General features: G+C 52.2%; 1 protein-coding gene across 2 annotated transcripts; it reads left to right on the forward strand.

Moving 5' to 3' along the window:
- The first annotated feature begins 35 nt into the window (after positions 1 to 35).
- Positions 36 to 13,294, forward strand: Slc30a10 (solute carrier family 30 member 10). 2 transcript variants are annotated; one of them, XR_010043270.1, is made up of 5 exons: positions 36 to 661; positions 1,141 to 1,215; positions 4,934 to 5,173; positions 7,743 to 11,560; positions 11,933 to 13,294. XR_010043270.1 is itself a non-coding variant. In XM_003474528.5 (4 exons), exons 1-4 carry the CDS (start codon positions 64 to 66, stop codon positions 8,231 to 8,233), a joined length of 1,404 nt encoding a protein of 467 aa, XP_003474576.1. In that variant the 5' UTR covers positions 36 to 63; the 3' UTR covers positions 8,234 to 13,294. The 2 variants fall into 2 exon arrangements, 1 of the variants encoding a protein (XP_003474576.1); XM_003474528.5 differs by having other exon boundaries at positions 7,743 to 13,294.
- Positions 13,295 to 22,755: the final 9,461 nt, after the last annotated feature.

Below are 22,755 nucleotides of genomic sequence, written 5' to 3' on the forward strand. Positions count from 1 at the left end.
GCGAGGGGCGGGGCCGGGCCCCGCGTAAAAGGCGGCGGCGGCGGCGTTGCGCGCGCGCGCGCCATGGGCCGCTACTCGGGCGCGACGTGCCGGCTCTGGGCCATGCTGGCGCTCACAGCCAGCTTCTTCGTGGCAGAGCTGGTGTCCGGCTACCTGGGCAACTCGATCGCGCTGCTGTCGGACTCTTTCAACATGCTGTCCGACCTCATCTCGCTGTGCGTCGGCCTGACCTCGCGCTACCTGGCGCGGCGCGCGCGCTGGGGCATCCGCGCCTCCTTCGGCTACGTGCGCGCCGAGGTGGTGGGTGCGCTCAGCAACGCCGTGTTCCTCGCCGCGCTCTGCTTCACCATCTTCGTGGAGGCCGTGCTGCGCCTGGCGCGGCCCGAGCGCGTGGACGACCCGTTCCTGGTGCTGGTGGTGGGCGCCCTGGGGCTGGCGGTCAACATCGTAGGGCTGCTCATCTTCCAGGACTGCGCCTCGTGGTTCTCTTGCTGCTCGCGGGCCCGGCGCGCTCGCCGGCAGCCCGGGGACAAGGACCGGGCGCCCCACGCCCTGGGGGGGCCCGGGGGTGCCGAGGAACCTGTGCGGCCCACCGCCCCGCCCGCCCCAGGCCCGGACCTCGCGCTAGAGAAGGGCGCCACGGTGATCGCCAATGTAGCAGGTGCCTTCCGGTGGCATCCTGGGGTTCCCGCTCCCCCACTCCGCCCTCTGTCTCTCTTCTGCCTGCACCGCCCTCCCTTCCCTGGCGCTCGCGGCCCTTGGCCCCTCGCGGCGCGCTCCCCTCCCGCCACCCCGCCCTGCGGGAGAATCGATTCCTATTGAGCAACGTGGTGCCCGGCTGCGCTCTGAACTTTGCTTCTGTCCTCCTCTCTGCCGGCCTCTGTCCCCGGACACCGTGGGCTCGGGCGGGGGTAGGGACGGGCTCCCTCCTGGGTTTTACCGGAAAGGTAGTGGAGTAGGGGCCAGAGGTGGAGGACGGGGCCCTCGCGAGGCGCCCGTCCTGCTGTGGGTGGTGTGGGTGCAGAGACAGGGGTGCTGGGCTAGTTAGGTGTCCCGAATAACAGAACTGTGTTTTGAGTCCTTTGGTTCTTTTTGCTTGTAGAACTCATACACAACACAAGGTCTCTTCTTTGAATGCAGGTGATTCCCTGAGCACCCCGCCTGAGCCGGAAGAGGCTGTGAAAAAGAAGAAGTCCGAAGCCCTGAATATCCGAGGTAGGGCCCGCAGGCCGGCCGTTTGCTCCCCTCTCCCATGCGTCTGGGTCAGTGAGACCCCCAAGGGCCGCTGGCTTTGAACGCGGCGCCGCCGGTGCGTTTGAAGCTGGCCAGGTGCCCACACAGGTGATGACCTGGCTCTTGCCTAATCGCAGCTTTGGAAGGGAGGGACTCGGTGCTAATCATTTATCTTGGTTCGAGATCCACCATCTCAGAGGCTGCTGCTCTGGGCCTGGATTCTCCCATCCGCGGGCTTTGCGCACATGCAGTACGATTCCTTTCCTTTCTTTCTTATATGTTTATTTGGTTTCGGGGGTTCAGTGCTTCCATCCCGTGCTAGGCACAGGCTCTATGCTGCTGAGCCCCGCCCGTGGGGTTCCCATAAAGTTTAGGAAGAGGAGAGGTTGTGGGAGTGGCAGGAGCGCTGAGGCTCCGGTTATATCTGTGGGTAATCTGCGTTTGTGAAGCGATTCTCCAGCCACTAAAACCTCCACTATAGGCCCAAAAGGCATTCTGGGGAGGCACTTGGTGGGCACCTGAGTCACGTTCTTCTCACTGCTCCTTGAGATCAGCAACCTGGGGCAGAGACACTGCTTGCAAACTCTGGAGGGTTGCGGTGGGGTACCCTGGCCAGACTGTGGACTTTAGGGCAGGTGAAGCAATGCATCAGCTTCCTGTCCTGTGCTTTGCTGGGGTGGGGGAAGCCTCTGGTGGGCTGAGATGCAGTAATATTATGAAACTTGAGCCAGGCATGGTGGTACATGCCTGTAAGCTCAGCACTTGGGAGGCTGAGGCAGGAGAATTGCTATGAATTAGAGACCAGATTGGGCTACCCAGTGAGTTCATGGCCAACCTGTACTACATAGCAAGACCCCATCTCAAAAAAAAAAAAAAAGAAAAAAAAAAAAAGAAAAGACCAAAAACCTAAAATAATAATAATAATTCAGGTATGCTCTCTGATTTATAAAGTGATTCTCAGAATAAACTATAGGAAAATGTAGGAAACAAAACACCAGTAATACAGAGTCCCCAAAAATTATAAATGAATTAAATATTTTTAATGTGATGGGAACTTTCTAAAGCGTGGGTAGTGAATCTTTTTGAGAAACCTGTGATGAAAGATCATCGTCCTTTAAATCATCGTTTTAAAGGCTCTTCGTAAGTTTTATGGGTATGTGTGAAGGTATGTGGTGGGGGTGGGAAGAGAGCGATTTTGAGGTGACAGTCACCTTGGCAGTCCTCCAGCTGTTCCAAGCATGGTGTGTCAGTGATCTTCGCCTTGTGCTGCAAAGGTTATAGAGAGGGCACATGTGTGGACAGAGGTAAAAAAGATCAGTGGATACTGTGGCCTAATTTGGGAAACTTGGATGATTTTGCTAATTTTGTGGGTGCCGAGGATTGAACCTAGCTCCCCCACTGCGCCCACCCTCAGCCCCAGCCCCAGTCTTGCTGATGTTTGGCCCAAAGCTCACAGGGTTCCTGCATAGAAAGAGGCAGTAGCAGAGAGCCGGATGGTCCTGGCTGAGCTTGGTCCACAGGGATGGATGGAGGTGAAGATCCAGTGGCTGAAAGGCTAGGATTTGGCTTCCCTCTGCCAGGGGTGCCCCTGCTCAGCCACCTTGGGTCTGCAGGGCTGAGGCCAAGGGCTGAGCCTCCCCACACAATCTCTGCCTCTTTTATTCAAGGGTGGCAGCCAGCCAAGCATTTTGGTGCTTGGACTTTGCGCCAGGCAACTCCCATGGGTGCGTCATGTAGCTTCTCAGGCTCCTACTGGGCAGAGGCCGAGGCTGCTGAGCAGCTGGGGAGAAGCAGGAGTAACTGTGCCCGCAGTGCCCGGGCCTGGTGTCCCTGCCTCCCAGGGAGGGGCCACAGAAGGACCCAGAGCTGGAAAGGCCTTGAGGAAGGGGGCTGGCGCTTTCTCACTGCAGATGGGGGCATGGGCTCCAGGGAGTCTGGCAGCATCCCCAGGCCGCCTGGGCCAGCAGCAGAGGGGACTGAGGTCCTGGACTCCTGCTGCACACCTGGGACTCTTCCCATGACCGCACGTTGCTCCTGGTTCCGCTTCTTTGGCCAGTGTAGACTGGGCTGGATGGCTCCATTGCTGCGGTGTAAACGAGGCTGCCCCTTCTCGGGTCTGCTCAGGAAACGTTTGGGGCTTTGGGGAGCAGGAAACAGTCCTTGGTTCTTGTCCCCGCCTTGCTGTCATCTCATAAGAATAGAGAGCAGGCGGGGCTGGGGGTTTAGCTCAGCGGCATAAGCACCTGCCTTGCAAGCAGGCGGTCATCAGTTCGATCCCCGGTACCGGTAAAAATGAAAAAAGACCAAAAAAAAAAAAAAAAAAAAAAAAGAATAGAGAGCGGTAAGAAGTGCCGCGTGCCAGCGTGACCCCTGCCAGCTTCTCAGCATGCTGTGCTCTGGCTGATTCTGTGCCAGCGTGGTTCTGTGTGGGATCGGACGTGGCACTTTACAAAGGCTGTGACAGTGTCGGGACGGACTGATGCTGCCTTCACTTTATGCCTTTAAAGTAGCCTGGAAGACAGGAAGAAGGAGTTGCCTGTCGAGGAAGCCCTTGAGTTCTGACAGTGAACAGTGATCTTGGCGCTGCTTGAAAATAAATGGCTTTCTGAATCATTTCCTTATCGCTCGTTTCCTCCACTAAGAAGGGTCCTTTCTGTCCCTTCACCTCCAACACTTTCTGGGAGTGCCCAGCACCCAGGCACTGCCTTTCCCGAAGCCATAGCACCCAGTTCTCCAGAGCCCTGGGACCCTTAGCAACTGTCAGTTGATTCCTGCCCGATTACCAGCCGGTGACACACCAGGTCTTTCGGTTTCAGCGGAGGCAGGGCAGGGGCAGAGGTTTCCTGACTGACCTAGGGAAGCTCGGGAGGAGCAGAGCACAGCGATGAATCAGGCGACCCGTTGGGAGGTCTGCGGAGTCATCTTGGTCTCCCAGGTGACCTCCTGCAGGAGCTCTCCCGAGTCCCCCTGGGGTTGCAACAGGTTGTGGACAGGAGTCTGGACAGCAGGCAAGTGAGGTCTCTACATGTCTGCTCTTGGCTGAGGATTGTGCGTTTCCCAGGCCACCCTGGGTGCCTTTAGGGAGAGCTCCTGTCCTTAGAGGTGATCTAAGGATAATGGTCTAATGACTACCTCTAATGGTGTCTTTGGAACTTAAAATTGTTTTGGTGGTTTGGAGACAGTCTTACTGTGTAATTTTAGGTTGATCTTAAACTCTTGGTGATCCTCCTGCCTCAGCTTTCTAAGGTGCTGGGGGTACAGGTGTGTGTGCCACCCTGCCCAACTGTAGAATTTTCGTTTTTGTTTTGCCAAGTGGCTCCTTGGGCAGCGGGAACTCAATGGAGTCCCTTTTTCGGGGCCACAGACTGATTTGGGGAAGGGAGGCCGAGAACAGAGTGGGGAGGAACATGCATCTCTGCCTCTTTGTGCATTTGAAGTAGTCCGGAGGACGGGAGGAAGGGATGCCCTGGTCAGCCCTTCTCTCCCAGCCTGGTGGCCTCTGGTGGTGGCAAGGTGACCAATGGCCGAGTCTCCTTTGCTGGCCTCCCTCTGCCCAGGCTCTCTGGGGTGCTGGGTGTGGCCTGGGTCTGTTTCTGAGGAGCAGCTGGCATCGCCGTGCAGGTAGAAGTGGGAAGCCCCCAGTGTCCACACTGGGTGGCTGCACCCTGGCCCCGCCCCTCACGTGTCTCTTCTCTCGCAGGGGTTCTCCTGCATGTGATGGGTGATGCCTTGGGCTCCGTGATCGTGGTCATTACGGCCATCATATTCTATGTGCGTCCTCTGAATAACGGGGAGCAGTGTAACTGGCAGTGCTACATCGACCCCAGCCTGACCATTGTCATGGTCATCATCATCCTGTCCTCTGCCTTCCCGCTGATCAAGGAGACAGCCAGCATCCTGCTGCAGATGGTGCCGCCAGGCGTCGACATGGAGGAGCTGAGTGAGTAGCAGGGACTGAGAGTCTGAGGGGCGCAGGGGCAGTGTATGGGTTCTTCCTTTCGAGACAGGGTCTTGCTATGTAGCCCGGGCTGGTCTGGAACTGCTGTGACCCTCCTGCCTCAGCCTCCCAAGTGTAGGGATTACAGGCTGGGCCACCATGCCCAGACAGTATGTGGTTTTATCCTGGAGAGTACTCGAATTGCCTAGCAATAGAGAGGCCCGTCCCACGGTTGGCAGCCTTGCAAGGTGATTCACAGCTGCAGGAACCAAAGTCCTTCCCTCCCATGACTCTTCACTGTGGTTTTGGGAATTCAGTGCATGGGTGGCTCTCCTCCCAGGCTCCTCCCAGGCTTGTTCTTTTCTCTTGCAGCTCTGGAGTTGGAACTCAAGATTGCACTGAGCTACATCTCCAGGTCCCTGTCCCCTATTTTGAGGCAGAGTCTCTACTTAGCTGCTCAGTTTCCTAGATTGGACTCAAAATCACAACCCTCCTGCCTCAGCCTCCTGAGTGCTGGAATTACAGGCATGCCGGGCAAGAACTTGGTTTTTATTCCTTTGCTTTCTTTTGAAACTCAAATGATTCCTAGTGTAGATCCCAGCTTTTATGGGCACACAGTCGCTATACCTCTCAGCGCAGTGACAAGGACAGGGTTTCAACCCAGGCCCTTCCCGTGTCGGTCAGTGAGTGCTGTCTCTGCTTTGCCTGAGTAGAAGTCGGAAGCTCACGTTGGTTACACGCATCGTGGCGTACGGGGTTTTGGTGTTGTGGGCCCCCTAAATGGGAGCCCCTCAGATACAGAGTGACGAAGCAAGGGGTGATGCTGTCCCCCGTTTCCAGGCAGGCATTGTGCTTTTGCCGAACAGGACCTCCCCGAGGTGTCTCCTGTTGTTTTATTTACCTCGGCTTCAGCCAGGAGTGGAGTGGAGGCAGGAAGAGCTGGGTCAGGTTGCACACCTGGAATTCTGCTCACGTGGTCCTGGGTGCTGATACATCATGTGGCTGGGGCTTCCTGTCCCCTGCTGCAGGGTGACTTTGGCATGGCCTTTTCTTGTTTGCTGCTGAGCTGTATCATGCTAAGCACTCACCCCACCCCAGTGGCGCCCCCAGCGCATGGGTGCACCCGGCCAGGGCTGGGTTTCACGGTGCCATGGTGCCAGGCTGTGGAGCCCTAGCCAGAGCCCGTGGCACCCCTGCACTCTTCTCCCCATGCTGCAAGCATCTTTCTCTCAGCCTCTTCTCCGGTAGTGCTGTCTGTCGGGAATGCAGGTGGTCGGAGGGAGAGGTTGCAGCGGAGCAGAGGGGTGGTGCCTGTGCCACCCCAGGCTCTAGTTTGCTTCCCAGTGGGGGCACAAGATACCCACGCAGAAAACTGGTGGTACCCAGTCTACCACCTGCCTTTCAAGCTGTTTTTTTTTTTTTTACTTTTTTTTTTCTTTTTCTCTTTTTATCGGTACCAGAGATTGAACTCACGACCGCCTGCTTGCAAGGCAGGTGCTTATGCCACTGAGCTAAATCCCTAGCCCCTTTCAAGCTGTTTTTAAAAAATATTTATTTATTTATGGGGCAGAGTTTTGCTGTGTAGTTCAGGCTGGCCTTGAACCGGCGTTGTGTTTCAGGCTGGCCTTGAATTTGAGGCACTCCTGCCTCAGCCTCCTGAGTGATGGGATAGATGACATGTGTATGCCACCCTGCCAGCCTTACAATGTGATTTTAGAAAGACTGAAATGACCACCATAATTTACCGCAGGCTAGGTACTGTGCTAAGTGTTTATACCAGCTTGCCTCTGTTCCTAACATAAGCCTGGGAGAACTCTCTGTATTCGTCCAGTTTTCAGATAAGCAGGGCTGGGGAAATCCCTGAGGTCACACACTCACTCTATTGGGGTCCCAGCTCTAGCTGTTGGTAGAGTCTGTGCCCACACGCCCAGGCACTCTGTCTCTGAAATATACACTGATTTTGGAAAATACGGAAAAGGCAGAAAAGCCACATTAGAAGTCTATTTTAAGTCCACCATGGAAATTGCCACTCTTGGCATTTTGTTCTGTGTACACTATACAACAATTGCAAAGATCACGCTGTGTACGTAGCTTAGCCATTTGCTTTTTCTTTTACCTCTGTGCATTTCCTCATAGTCCTAAATATGCAACTTGGTTTTAACAGCTGTACTCTGTTCTGCTGTGTGATTGGTTCAACAGTTTCCTTGTGGCTTCGCTGTTGTTTTTTTCATTACTACAAAGAGTGTGACCCGAACCATTTGGGTTAAATTCCAGGCCCTACAATTGTTGATAAATGTTTTGGATCCTTCTTGCCAAAGGAATGTTTTTCAAACAGAGATCCCCTGTGCTGTCCTGGGTTGCTGTGCTCAGTGGCCCTGGGCCTTTCTCTTCCTTAAACTTCCTGCCCTGGAGGCCTAGCTCAGGGATGGCAGTGTGTAGTTCGGACCCTGGAGAGGAGAGAAGGTGGTGGGTGCCAGATGTGTGTAGTGCCTGGCACTGTGTGTCAGGAGCCAGGCACCAGGGCGCCACACTGGCCGTGGCACTCACAGTGGCTCTTTGCTCTTTGTCCTAGTGAACAAACTCTCCACCGTGCCCGGCATCAGTAGCCTGCATGAAGTCCACGTGTGGGAGCTTGTGAGCGGGAAGATCATTGCCACCCTGCACATCAAGCACCAGGAGGACAAAGCGTGCCAAGACACCAGCGCCAAGGTCCGGCAGATCTTCCACAATGCCGGCATCCACAGCGTGACCATCCAGTTCGAGAGCAAGGACTCATGGAAGTCCTCGGAGCATGGGGACTTCCTGCAGGTGTGCAGCAGCCCCTGCGTGTCCCAGGCCTGTGTGGAGAAGCAGTGCTGTCCCCCTAGGGCACTGCCCTTGGCCCACGTGAACAGCTGTGCCGAGCAGAATGGGGACCTAGCTTGGGAGAGCTACCCGAGCAGGAGGGACTCCACAGATGTGGCCATCACAGTGTCCGGGGACGGCTGTCTTGTCAGGAATGGGGCACAAGCCCTTCCCAAGGCGCCGGAGGACCAGCATTATGAAAACAGCACGTATTTCTAGCGTGGCGTCCATGGCTCAGACTGCGCAGGCGGAGGCTGTGGGGTCGGCAGCGTGGCTCTGCGGACCATGGGCTCTGCACACTGCCAGGGGCACTGACTGTGTCAGGAGGGGTTGGTGCCAGGGGTCGTCAGAAACGTCACTGGTCTCGCCATGCCGATGACCCTTTCCTGGACCCTGAGTATCGTGCTCTCCCCATGCGTTTTCTAAAGAACCATACTGGGCTCAGTGTGTGGGCTGAGACTCAGGGACCTGGACATGAGATTCCCTGCCGCTCTTGCTCTCTGTTTTCTTCTGGTGCCGGACGGGGACCCAGGGCCTCCCCACTCAGGCTTGAGCTCACAGTGGGCCGCTCGTTTGCAAACTGAGCCCAGCATCCAGCTGGCTCTCGGGTGAGTTCAGCCTCAAGTTGTGGAAACAGCTGTCTTCCCTACGCTCCTCGAAAGCCAGCAGAGTTAGAGAGCTCTGGTCCTGGGAAAGGATCCTCAGTGCACTTTTTGATGACAGTGAAGGACCCCTCGGTAGGACGCGGTTGCTGCCTGGGGAGGCCGGCGTGGTGCAGAGGGGAGAGCAAGGTCACCTCCCACCACCTGGGACTGAGCAGCGAGTCTCCACAGGTGCCGTGCTCCTCCACTTGGAAGTGGGCAGTGTTTCTCCTTTTTAATTTATGACCCCAGTACTTATTTGCTGTCTTTTAAAATCTCCAGCTTGTCTTGTCATTTATCCCTTGATGACGATTTTATTCCCTGTCTCCTTCTATGTGATCTCATTGATCTGTGCAGTATTTGCTGAGCATTCCTGACTCCGAGCGGTCATTCTTGTCAAATAAACGAGCTCGATTGCCTTGTGTTTGATGAGACACACTGTACAGTATTGATTGTAGTTACTAGCTGGTAGCTTGATGGAAGTGTTGTATTCAGGAGAAGAGGGGAGAAGGCAGTTAACTGCTGCGTTTGATGTTTTGAGGAGCTTAGATCTTTCTTTTATAAACCTGTTACCAAGTTCAAATGAATCTATTATAATCTGATGCAGACACATAACCCAGCTGTATTAAGCAGTAGAGAAACATCTGTCGTTGGTTCAACACATGGGCTGGGCATCAGGGTTTAAACAGCCTTGAAGAGACTGTGTCTTAGAGAATTGGTATCTGCTTCAGTAGGCTGCAGAATTAATTGAAAACAATCATCTCCTGGGCTATAAGCTTTGAACCCTATTTGGAATCTGTCCAGGATTCCACGAAGTGCTGGGGTGATAACAGAAACAGTATCCATATTATTTAGAAAAATTTCACTTTGCCAGGCATAGCAGAAGCGTGCGGTCCCAGGTTCTCAGGAGGCTGCGACAGGAGGATCACTTAGTCTCACGAGTTTTGGGCCAGCCTGGGCAACATAGCAAGACCCTCTCTTAAAAAAACAAAACAAAACTGTTGGCTTCATCATGAATTCAAAGGCTGATAAGTAAGCAGCTGTGATCAGTAGAGTAGGAAATTCTTTGTTCTTCGAAGGTTCGGTGAGTTTCATTTGACCATAAATAGGAAAGGACCTAAAAATGTTCTTATCTCGGAAAGTTCATCAGGACAGGTTAGATGCACTTTATAAGCTGAAGGGGCAGAAAATCATGAGACAGCACCTCGATTTTTAGCATTACATGTGTGATGTGCAGGACGCAGGGTTCTCGAAAAAACCATGTGGGATGGTGAGCCCCATCTCCTGTGCCCTGAGACACTGCAACCACAGGCAGAGAAGTTTATCCATTCCAAATTGGAAGCTCTAATTTGATCTCATAACAGTTGCTCTTATTAAATGGGAAAAACTGAAATTTATAGTTTTTTTTTTTTTTTGTCTTTTTCATTTTTATCGGTACCGGGGATCGAACTCACGACCGCCTGCTTGCAAGGCCGGTGCTTATGCCGCTGAGCTAAACCCCTAGCCCCATGAAATTTATTGTTTTTTTAAAAATAGTTTTTCTGCAACTGGCTCAAGGAATGCATTTTAATTTGCATCTAAGTAATGTTCTTTAATCTCTAAAGTATTTTTCTGGAGAGAGAAGGGCACTTAATTCCAAAATAATTAACTCTAACCTCAGAGGACTACCTCGATTGATATTTTTTGTGTGTGTGTGTGTTTTTCTTTTTTATCGGTACCGGGGATCGAACTCACGACTGTCTGCTTGCAAGGCAGGCTCTTATGCTGCTGAGCTAAATCCCCAGCCCCCTCGATTGATATTTATAAGCACCTCAAATCATGGACCAGGAAGTACCGTTTTAAGATGGAGTGGCTGAGGGTCTGGAAAACCTCCATAAGGGCCGTAGTGTTCATGGGGTCGCATTTGCCACCAGTTACGTGATACCCGCTGTGTGGTGTTTTTCCAGGTTCTTCTCTCCTGTGAGCTGGCTCACCTTTTGTTTTGTTTTACTGAGGTAGGGTCTCCCTGTGTAATTCAGGCTGCCCTGACCTCACTACGTAACTCAGACTGCCTCAAACTTGTAGTGGTTCTCCAGCCCGAGTGTTGGGATTACAATCTTGTGTCACCATGTCTGGCTGTCCAGCCTTCTTCTCTTCCCAAGGAAATGCAAAATGACTTTGTTTTTCTCCTGTATCAGCACTATTGAATGAACAGCATATTTAAAACTATAGATTTAGTAGTAGAAAAACACTGATCCTTAGTTTGTGGTCTTGTTTCTGTAGATTCATTCTAGAATATTCTTTCTCTTTCTTCATTCATTCTAGAATATTCTAGATTCATTCTAGAATATTTATTCTTTTTTCAGTTCTGAAAGCAATTTCTTTCCCCCCTGTAGTTCTGGGAATCACACCTAAGGCTTCACGCATGCTGGGTGGAGGTTTTACCACCGAGCTAAACCCCACCCTGGAAACGCTGCTTCCAAGCTGTAGAAGTCTGTGGCTTTCTGTGCACACGTCAGGACTCGGTGCCCCGTGCTCCTTCCTTCCTTATTTTAAATGAGTGAGAGGAAACACTCACTGCTTCCCTTCCCGGTTTTCCAACTTGGATTTTGAAAATAGAGGTTAAGTTTTTCATGCTATTTGCTTGTTAAGGTTACCCGTGGGGCCTCTGGTCTCTAATGTTGACAGAAGAACACTGCTCCTCAACATTGTTGATAAGATGCCAGAGGGAAAAAGAAAAAGAGGGACGCACTCTTTGGTGAAGAATTTAAAATATACTTACTTTTATTTTTTTTGCTACAGATTAAGCAAATGCTAGTGGCGTAAATCAGCAACTCCAAAGTTTAATGGGAATGAGCGTTTTTAATGTCAAAAAACAAAAAAACTCCAAACCAAACCAAACAACAACAAAAATCCCGCCAACAAGGTATGGAGGCAGACTCTGTATTACACCCGGGGGCTTCCCGGGACGGAGGAAGCCCTGCTCCCTCAATCTTGAGTGATTTGGAAGAGGGAGAGGCAACAGCATCCGGCGCAGTGGGAGCTGGGGACCTTGGGGTTGTTTCCGTGCCTTGTTCTGAACCCCTGGCTGAATTAAGGGTAGGTTAGGGCATCCTCTCCATGGGCCGACAGACCTCTCGGTTCACCAGTTCTGCAGAATTCACTCTTTGAAAACAAGATTTTACTTTACTTTTTGGTACTAATGATTGGACCCAGGACCTTTTGCATGTTAAATATGCACCCCACTCCTGAGCAACACCCCCTGCTAAACAAGATTTTTGTTTTGTTTTTGCGACAGGGCCTCTGTATGCAGCTCAGGCTGGTCTCACTCCCTGTGTAGCCAGGGTTGGCCTCAAACTCATGGAAATCTTCCTGCCTCAGCCACCTGGGTGCTGGGATTTCAGGTGTGTGCCACCACCCCTGGTGAAAGTTTTTTAAAATAAAACTATGCATGAAAATTGTCATATTGATACAGGAATTTTGGAAGGTATGCAAATTGAAAAATAAAAAGCCTTTGCAAATCCTATTTTGCAAGCCAGTCACTAGGACCATGAGTCTGATAAGGGAAAAGTATTTGCTGTCATTTTTCAGTGTTGTTTTCTTCGACTCATGGTTTTCCTCAGTTTGATGAGCCTGGAGCTAAACAAGGCCAGCAAATACCAGCATGACTGATTCTTAGGGTTAAGGTGTGCACTCTGTACTTAGCATCACCAATCTTATTTTATTTTATTTTGTCTTTTTCCTTTTTATTGGTACCGAACTCACAACTGCTTGCTTGCAAGGCAGGTGCTTATGTTGCTGAGCTAAATCCTCAGCCCCTTATCACCAATTTTAAACCTGGTGTTTGTTGTTAGTTCTTGGTAAGCAGTTCATTTTAGTGCTAGGGAGGAGTTTTGACATTAAAAAAAAATGCTTTATTGTTCATGGCTCCCTGAATCTCGCCAAATGCTATTTTCTCAGAGACGGCAAATGTAGTCAGAGACTACATTTCAGAGTAGTGTGCTTTTACATGGATTTTCCCACTCTTATAGGTAAAAGACTATGTGACAGACAGACAGACAAGGGGAAGTGAGGCTATGTTTCCTGATGTGGAACTGGAGATTGGATGAGGGGCAGTTGGCCACCCATTCTGAGCTGTCACTGTTGTGTGAACCCGGGCATATTTACAACCCAGGGGTCACGGAACCAGGAAATTGGGTTCCACTCTGGAGCCTGCAGTGCGACCCCAGCGCCGGAGGGCATGGCCCTCAGCTGCTGCTCTCTGGCACTGCCCAGGCTTCCCGTTGCAGCTGTTTTACCCTGGCCTGTTTTGTGTACCTGGGACTTTCTTGGATGTGTGCTCAGTGACCCACCGTTACCTCTTAGCAGAAAGCTGGCCAGAGCCATGGTACATGTCTGAATTTTGAGAATAGCCCAGAGAGGGTGGCTCTAGAGACAGCGTCCTTCCTGGTCGCCCGGGGCTGTGTTACAGTTTTGTTGCTTAAAGTCCTTTGCTCCTCACAGGTGATTCTGCCCAAGTGTGACTGTCACATCTGGGAGGACTTTAAAACGTCAAAGTGCAGTGTTCAGATGACTCATTTCCGATTGCATGTGAATCCCCTCTGCTGCGTTTGTGCATCTATGTGTCTTTCTGACAATAAAAATGTTTAAAGAGTGAAAATCTGGGCCCTGTGTTTGTGGACATTAAACAGAAAGTGGAACTCACTTTGTCTTTGCCACTGCCCTTGGGTGATTTATACCAGCTCATGAAGAAATGGTTGGGTTCTGATCCACTGGCCCACGTCTCCTTTCCATCTTGCCAGTTTCTTATCCATACTCTTCCCTGACCACGTGCAGTGTCACCAAATGTGCACTTCCTGCAGATTCCGTCACTGTGACAAATGCCTGAGCTGTCCCCTTGTAGACAGAGAAGGTCTGAGCAACTGGCCCATCGTTTTCGGCCCAGGGAGAGACAGTGACCAGGGCAGGCGTGGGGCAGAGCACACGACTGACCACCTCAGCCTGGGAAGCAGATCTAGAGCAGATAGAACAAATGGGGTTCCCATGATCCCCTTCAAGGCCACACCTCAAGGGCTGGAAAATGTTCCACCAGGCCCAGCCTCCCAGCAGCCCCTCCTGGGGGCCTCGCCTTGAGCACAGGGTCTCTGGAGGACATTAAAGATGCAAACCCCAGCAGGTCATCTTGGCCAAAATGGCACAAATCAGGGCACTCACCTGGCTTTCTGGTGGACACTTGGGCCCTGGGTTTCACTGCAGGGTTGGTAGGGAGAGGGCACCTAGGCTTTAGGGAACGGTGGACATGTTCCTGAGACTAGCAGGTCTCTCCCTCAGCTGCCCATGATCTTTATGAGTTCTGAATCAGAGGAACGGCCTTTCAGGTTTTTCCACCACTTGCCTTTGCCCATCCAGTCATAAATCACTGTACAGGCACAAGAGCTGTGAGCAAGCCGTCCTGGCTCCCAAGTAGTCTGTGGGTTGATGTGGAGTGCCGTCAGGCTGGGCAGTGCTACGGGATTGCGGGAGCCGTGTATAGCCTGGGTCCAGGGCACCTGGTGCTGGCTGTGTCCTGGGGTGCAATGTTGCTGTGACCTCCTCCCTCTCGGCACCTCTGCAGTGGGAGGGCTGCAAGACCCGCAGTGAAGCTCGCTGCCTCCAGCGATGAGTCTGTGGCTGGTCTGCCTGTTCCCTCCCCCTGTTGCAGTTGGTGCTCCGGAGAATCGTGTCAGGCACTCACTGCTTATCTCCTGCTCCTAGAATCCAGCTCTGCTAACTAACCACTGGGAGCATCCGCCCCTGTTCCAGCCTGTGGCAGTAGCTCCATGGGTATTCACAGTAAGCATGAGGATGGATAAACAGCTCACCCCAGGCCTTCCACACTGACCTACCGCCCAGCCCACCCTTATCTTTTATTTTGATCAAGGGTCACTAAACTGTTAAGTTGCCGAGGCTGGGTCCTGCCACCATCCTCTGGGCCACCACCATGCCTGGCTTTGGCGCTATCTTTGTGTCCACCCCTGCTCCTCTCCAGTTCAACCTGGTCACTCTGACCAGGGCTGCTTCCGCCCGAGGCTGTCTGTCTCTCCCTGGCCCTTGGGCCTCATGCTCAGGCCCAGATGGGAGGAGTTTGGTGACACCCAGGAGCTTTGCATGAGCTAGGGTGTTGGGTTGGATCTGGCAGGCCAGGGAATCTTTGGTGGCACTGGGGATGGAATCCAGGGCTTTTGCATTGAGCTATATTCCCAGCGCATTTTAAAAACTGTTATTTTGAGGTAGTGTTTTGCTACCTCAGTAAGCTGCCCAGGCTGGGCTCAAACTTTGGATCCTCCTGCCTCAGCCTCCAGTGAGGCCATGAGGCTGGGTTGCTTTGCTCTGCTTCCTGGCTCCTGTGCGTGCACTGAACCCTGACCAAGGCCACTGAGCTTTGTGACCCTGAGAAACAAGCCTCACCTCCCCGTAGAGCCCATACACCTCCACACTGCATCATGAGGGAGGGGACCCCCGAGAATGACAGTGACGTGACTTCCTGTACCCTCATTTGACTGTCGCCCTTGCCTCAGGATGGGGTCAGGCAGAGGAGCTGGGGCCACCTGGGGACTCAAGTGCATCTCGCAGTGCCCAGGGCCCTGCCGGGTGTGGGTGCTCAGAGAGGGTGAAGGTGTGCGGCCCCTGGAGTGGAGGTCTGTCCGTCCTCAATGGCAGGTGTCCCTTTTGCTGCTCCCCGGGGCCCCATGCCCAGCACCTCATGGAAGTGATGCTGGGGGCCAGGCAGGCACAGCCCTGGCCCAGTGGTGGGGAACGGCGTCCTATCTACATTGCACAGGGCCGAAAGATGCCACACCCACACCATTCAGGCTGGGCCTCAGCCACAGCGGCTGGCAGGGGAGCGTCCTGGGGTCTAGGTGGGGGCTGAAGTCTCTTCCCATGTCCTTCTGCCTTTCTTGAGACAGTTTTCCTGCGAAGTGGAAGTAACACAACGTGGGGAAGGCATGTGCGGTGTTGCAGAAAATCCCAAACTCAGGAGAACATGTTTCATGGAACCATTCCGGTTTGTTCTGCAGCTCAGTTTGAAAAGAATTCATGACATATTCTGGCCATCTTCTCCAGGCAGGGCGGCGAGACCTACCCCATGTGAATAAATTGCTTTTATTAGTTCATATCTGTAGTGCAAGACGCTCACACGCCTGTGTGGAGTTGGTGCACGTGTGCCACACCTCTTAGCTCCTTTTTTCATCGTCCCCCATCCCCCTTCTCTGGACCCCCTGCCCCTGGAAAGATCGACCTCCCTACTTCCTGTTATCTGTCTTAGTTTGCTCTATTTATAGTTTGGGGCTCTCATAGAAGGGAAGCCATGCGGTGCTGAAGCTGATGTGTTTATCTCCCCTAACATGGTGGTCTCAAACCGCATCTGTTTTCAAACTGCAGCCGTCCTGTTGTGCACAGCCTCTGTGCAAACATTCACTCCCTGCTGACCCATTTTACTTAAGATAACTGCTCGGACCTTGAGAGCCATTGCTGGAACTCCAAGGCTGGTCAGGTATTATGTCTGTGTGGATTTGGACTTGACGTCCCCAAACCATTTCTTCTTTATACCAAAGAATTTTCTGTAAATTTCTGTAAAAAGTTATGTACTACTAGTATTTACTCACAAATGCTTTCTGTGGTTCTGATTGTTAGTGGCATTTATACCACTTCTAAGGCATTAGTCTTTGGTTATCTGTTCCATCCATTCAAGCAAATAACGTGCGTGAGAACATAGACTGTGTTTTAATAATAAGGACTCTGAAGCCTTGGGCCTGCCCTCCTGTGGCCCAGGTCCAGATGATTTCTGGGTGGCACTGGTGATGGAACCTGGGGCCCTGCACGCAGGAGCCCACCATGTCTGCAGCCACCCGGGCCCCTGTGATCCAGCACAAGCCCTGCAACGCCCGCAGAGTCGGCCCCTCCGTTCCTTAGCAGGAAGAGGAGCGCAGGCCTGCAGGATCCACTTCTCAGCAGGGCAGTGTCTCCGGTGGTACGGCCTCCATCCAGGTCACTGTCACACGATGTCCCTGACTAGGAATCCACAGAGTGCAGAGGCCAGGGTCGGCGGGCCAGGATGCCCGTTCACAACCTTCTGATCCATGCTCTGCTCATTAGCACCCCAATGGTCTCATCGTACATAGGCAGCTGCCAGCAAGCAATGCGCAGGCTTCTCAATGTCTCCAGCCAGCTTCTCCTCAGGGAGCAGCACCCTCAGCACGACCATCTGGGCTCCGGAAGGTGAGAGGTGCCCAGAGAGCCCACCTGTCTGGCTGTTCTGAGCAGTACCTCCGCTATGCAGGGATGCGGCCGGTCGCTCCCTCCCGTGAACACTCACTGCCTTCCGCGCATCTGGTTTGCACCCAGGAGGATCGGTGCCCATGGCAGGCAGGTGGGAAATGAAGCTGAGCTGGTATGGTGGCACCTCAGCCCTCCGTGAGGTTGAGGCAGGAGGATCTCATATTTAAGAACAGCCTGGGAAATTGAGCAATTTAGTGAGACTCTGTCCTAAGATTTAAAAAAATGAAAGAAATGGAAGAAAAAAGAGAGCTGGGTATTAGGAACTGAGGAAGAGATAGTGGCAGAGCAGAATGAGAGCCCTTCGCAAGCTCGGCTTAGGAAAGATAGCAGTGAATGAGGGAAATTAACCCTTGGCCCCGGACCGCACCAGTGCCACAGGGGCCCGGCAGGCCTGGGTGTGGCTGGCTTCAGAGTGTGGGCCAGGAGGGCAAAGGTGCTGGAGGCAGCGCTTGGTCCAGGTGGACCCAGGCTGAGCCCAGGAGCCAGCGTTCAAGGCTTATATGGGCGGGAAGGGCACGGCGGTGGCGGGCAGAGCGCATGTTCAGTGAGTAAACAGACTCGTTCCCAAAACCGGTGAGCAGAGCATTTTCAGCAAGCAAGCGAGACCCGCGAGACCCCTGAGATCGTCCACAGCGCTTTGCTGCTCATTCACAGCTATGATCACTGCGAACCCTGCGTTACTTTTTCTTAGGGGGGATACACAATGCTTATTAGAATATTTCCTTCTTAACTTCTCTGAAATGCAAATCTTATAGGTGAGATTTTGAGTCTTTTGCCCACTGAAAAATTCTCCAGTCTGGAGCTTTTCAAAGTCCAACCCCAACCGAGTTCGGTGGTACACACCTATAATCTCTAAACCCTAGAAGGCTGAGGCAGGCGGACCACAGGTTCTAGCCCAGCCTGTGCAATTTAGTCCCCACAATTTGTCTCAAAATAGGAAATAAAAAAGGGCTGGGCTCTATTTCAGTGTGAAGGCCTAGGCTCTATCTCCAGTACTGTGTACACCAAAACTAAATGAAAGGAAAGGAAACAACCCAACCCCAGTGTCGGAGGAGAGTTATGCTTTATGGATGGTTGGTAGTAACGTCAAAAAGATGCAGCGACTAAAAATTAGGCCTGGGTATCAAGAAACAGCAAAGTAACTTTTGCCATGTGGAGTTAGTTTAACACAGAAACCAGCAGCTCTCACTCCCGTGTGGTAGCCTGGCTTGAGCAGGAAGATCCACTGGGCCGCCTGCTGCCATCCGCTTTCACAACCTTCAGGGAACTTGACCGCTCGCTGTCCCCTGCATGTCTCAGCCTCCCCAGCATGTCCCGGCACCGCAGCAGCTGGGGAACCACAGGCCGGTTTTGCCCGCTGACCCCTGGGTGCAGGTTTGCAGGGTCAGACACTTGGCTGTGGCTTGGAGCAAGCAGTGCCCTGGAAGCTCTGGCCCCAGGCGGTGCTTTTGGGTATCCAGGAAGTCTCGGGCGCCACCCTGGCAGGGGCTGAGGGAGCCTAGCTCCTCACCGCCTCTCTGTCCTGACTTGGGTGTGCACTTTGACCTGGGGCCCTGCCGGGGTCTGCTGCTCCTCGCTGGGGACCGAGTCTTGGCCTGGAAGCTTCTGAGTGGGCAGCTGGGCAGAGCCAGCTCTTTACTGCCCTGTCAGCCAGGGACACAATGCTTGACGCCTACGGTCCCCACTGAGAAGCTTAATTTGGCTCATGCTTTCACTGGGTGCAGGCCGTCATGGGGAGGGGCCTGGAGGAGGAAAGGGCCCACCTCACAGAGCGCAGGGCGCAGAGCAGGGCAGAGGGCAAGCAGTGAGGCACCAACTTAGACCCAAGTCTCCCCGTGGTAAGCCCCAGATGCACCCACAAGCCTGCGTAACAGGCCCTTGGTTGCTCCCAAGGCAGTTAAATTCAACTGTCACAATGAGTTCATCTCTCAGCTCTTGCTTTTTTTTTTATTTTAATTCAAGGTCTCTCTTTGTAGTCTAGTTGGCCTCAAACTCACAGTGGCCCTCCTGACTCAGCCTCCCAAGTCCACCCCTGTAGAATTACAGATGTGCATCACCATATCTGGCCATTGTTGTTAGAGTGACAGAAAACTGACTTACAGAGCTCTGCCACCAGGGGCAGAAGCTGCTGCTCTCTAGACTTTTTCTATGAGAAGGTAAACCTGTATTCTTTGAGGGACATGATGAGGGTGTTTCCTGTTACTGGAGGCTAACATAGTTCCTAACAGATTCGTAACATTTTAATTTTCTTTTCCCCTCATTGACAAAACAGTTCTTCATGAGGCCACCCCAGGGTGCCCTGGGTCCTTCTTAATGTCTGAGTGCGTCTCACCCGTCAGCGTGGCATCTGCTGCATAGACGGCTGGGGCAGGTGAGTTTGGATCCCGTCCTTGGCCAGCTCTGCTCCCTTCCGAGCTCCTGTTCCCTGCACCTAGCACTCTGCCCTGCACCCTGTGCAGTGAGGGGGATCTTGCTGCACCCCTAAAGCTTGAAGGCCCAGAACTGCTTTCTTTATTCGTACCGTTAGGCCTTAATGACCCCATAGTCTGTGTCCTTGGCGTGGGTGAGAAGCTGCGGGTATGAGCCTCATTCCCAGCACAGGTCCTAGGCTGGGGAAGAGGTTTCGGGTGAGTGATTCAATTTATGTGAATTTTGTGTCTTTATCTGAACCTCTCTTAGGTGGCTACTACATCAAACTTGAAAAGTCAGTTGTGCTATAAGAGTCTTTCTTTTACTTATGGAGGAAAAGCCTAACTTCCAGAAGATGCTGAAATGTACTGGTGAATATTGATTGGGTGCCTAACGTACAGTAAGTCACTTAATTCCCAGAATGACCCAGGAGGTTGGTGCTAATTTTCACTGCCATTTATTTTTAAGATTTTATTTATTTATTTAGGTTCTTCGTGACAGGATCTTGCGCTGTGGTTCAGGCTGGTCTCACGCTCCCTCAGTATCCCAGCTGGTCTCCATGGTGTGGTGGACCTCCTGCCTCTGCCTCCTGAGTGCTTCTCATTTTAGACATAAGGACACAGCCATGGGGCAGGTCAGCTGCCCCGGGTCACAGAGCCAGGGGGAGGGAGAGGCAGGAACAGCCTATAGGTTGGCTTCAGTGCTAAGTTCTTACCATTAGGCCGAGCTCCTACTAAGTGAAAGGCGTGTGCCTGGCTGGTGGCTTGAGCGTTTCCCTGAGCCGTGCAGCTCCGATCTTCACTGCCTGTGGCCACGTCCACCTGGATCTCCCGTCGGCCCCCAAATCCAGCAGTGAAAAACAAAACTCACCGTGCACTGGGCAAATTATCTCTTCTCTTGATGCTCTTCTCTCTGTTGCTAACGTCCCCAGCATCCTAGAAGAGAACAGGCAGGGAGAACAGCAGGGGTCTACAAAGGGCCTGCAGACTGGGCCGCACTCTGCCCTCCCTAAACTCCCTCCTGCTGGGCTGAGGTTAGTGTCCCACAGGCCTGGCTACCAGGAGCAGTCCCTCAGGAGGTTATGGGGTGACCCTGAGCTGGCCATTTCATCTGAGGAGAAGCATCCTGAAGATTGGCAAGGGGGCAGGTGACATGGTAGCTGAGGAAAGTATGTTAGGAGTCTTCCTCTGATGGCCCTGGCTTCACTGAGAGGTGGGTGGACTTGTGGCCAGAAGGGGTCACCAAAGAGGGATGATGGCGGAGATGTGAGGGTCACAGAGCTGCTCAGAAGAGCGCAGGGTTGGAGTGTGATACGGGGAGGGAAGAGCAGGTGGGTACAGGAATCCAGGCTTAAGACCACAGAGCAAGCAAGTTCCTGGGCCTGAGGGTGGGGCCGTGAGCTGGGCGGCCACAGGGGAATGGAGGTGAAGGTCACTGGAGTCCAGGGCAGGGAGGACGCGCCCCTGAGGAGTCACCTGTGGGGACCACGGGATTTACCATGGTGATGGTGAATTTAGAAGACAGAACAGAGGCAGTGGAGGGTTTAAGAAATCAGGAAGGAGCGTGGCAGAGGGGCAGATGTGGACAGCCGAGGGGACCGTTCCGAGGTGGCCTGCCTGGACAGCAGGAGGGGCTCACCTGGCTGGCTACACCTGCCTCCCTGATGGTTGTGTTTTCTTTTCATTCCACCTGCGCAGAATTTCACGGTCATCTTTACAAAGAAAAGAGCTGGTTCTGCCTGCCCCTGGCTGGAGTTCTTCAAACCATTCCTGTTGTCTGTGGGAAAAGCCCCCGGCTCCTGAATTTAACCTTGGGTGGCCACCTCCACCTTTTCTCTGGCCGTTTCCTGTTACCCCCTTCTCCTTGTTCCCCATGCTGGTGACCCAGACTTGCTCCTCCTGTGCCTGGGGACCCTTTGTCCTGCTGGAGCACTGTGAGCCCTTCCACCTGCATTAAAGGTCACTTCCCACTCAAAGCCCAGGCAGAGCCCCCTCCCCAGCCTGTTTCTTTCTGAGTCCCTGTGGGACTTTATTTATTCATTTCTGCAGGCTGTTCTTCTACAGCAGGCTCTGTACACCTGATAGGCTTAAGATCGCTTAGATCTCAAATGCAAAGTCATTTTGTTGACAGCTGGGGCCTTGCACATAATACAGAGATGTCTGCATAGTAGACCTGTCAGTGTGATGTCAGAAATGTAACATTTTACTAATAATCACTATAGAAGAATTTGAAATCACATACAGAAAAAGAAAGTTGAAATCCCTAGTAATTTTACCATCTAGACATAAAACAATTAGCATAATAATATATGAATTTCCACCTGGAGCCTAAAGTTATGACAATGTCTTGTCCCGTGGCTCAGTGCTGTCTGTACCCTGGAGCCACTGGCTGGGAGTTTATGTCTGGGCCTCACCGCCAGGGTCCTGGGTGATTGGCCTGAGGTGGAGCTGGGTGTGTTTTCTTTGAATATGGTAATATAATGAATATAGTAATACTGGGCGGTTAGCAAGTGTTGCTGTACCAGTCATTGTGAGTATATGAAGTTGCTGTTCTTAGCACCCCTTCCTTGGTCTGATTTTAGTGAGAAAACCAAAGCCAGACAGGGAGGCAATTTGTCTAAAACATCTTGTGTTAAATGGCAAAACCAGGAGGCAAAAGCAGGCGTTTGAAGGACTCTGAGGCACGTGAACCAGAGCGACTCTTCTCTGGCACACAGACGACGTGTACTTCAAAACATGAGCACGCTTTTCTTAAAATTCATGTAATTTCCATCTGCTTTCCAAGAATTTAAAATGTATTTGTTTCTTTTTCCTTGTTAGTTTTACTGCAAGGTGAATTTCCCCACGGCACAAGCCAAAAAAAGAAGGAGTTTTTTTTTTTAAACAATATTTTATTGGGCTTTTATTGAATGTTGGTTTCATGATCTCATGAAAGGAAGCCTAGCATTTGATTGTGACAATTACCTTTGTGCACTTATGCTTGGGGTTGAAGGTTTCCTCTGAGTACCTGGCAACTGCATTTTCCTGGTGCGGGATCACTGAGGTCTTAAAGCAGCAGGAGAGTCTCAGGATACTTTTTTATTTTTGCCTTTTGAGACAGGGTCTTGCCATGCAGTTCAGACTGGCCTTGGACTCCCTTTGTAGCCCAGGTTGGTCTCGAACTTAGGATAGCTATCTTGAAATGCCAATTTCAAGTCCTAGAAATTTTAGTGCCCCAAAGGGTAACTTAATTGATTTAAGAATCCCAGGTTATAACCAAATATCAGTGTCCTTATTTCAGAAGTATTTTACAAGTTAAAAATACTTCCCAGACATTGTATATTTGCAGCCACTGATTTATAATCTTCAACATCAGTGATCCTATTATCAGTGGTAAAAACCAGATTTTCTCACA

This window comes from Cavia porcellus, unplaced genomic scaffold (genome assembly GCF_034190915.1).
Source record: "Cavia porcellus strain 051 isolate PalLab524CR breed Dunkin Hartley unplaced genomic scaffold, mCavPor4.1 scaffold_26, whole genome shotgun sequence".
NCBI classification, from domain to species: domain Eukaryota; kingdom Metazoa; phylum Chordata; class Mammalia; order Rodentia; family Caviidae; genus Cavia; species Cavia porcellus.

What these genes read in the sequence shown, in the direction of transcription:
- Slc30a10 (XM_003474528.5), top strand. Translation starts at nt 64, where the DNA reads ATGGGCCGCTACTCGGGCGCGACGTGCCGGCTCTGGGCCATGCTGGCG. An exon ending in CGAAGCCCTGAATATCCGAG is followed by an intron (nt 1,216 to 4,933) that starts GTAGGGCCCGCA and finishes CTTCTCTCGCAG; the next exon opens with GGGTTCTCCTGCATGTGATG. An exon ending in CGTCGACATGGAGGAGCTGA is followed by an intron (nt 5,174 to 7,742) that starts GTGAGTAGCAGG and finishes TCTTTGTCCTAG; the next exon opens with TGAACAAACTCTCCACCGTG.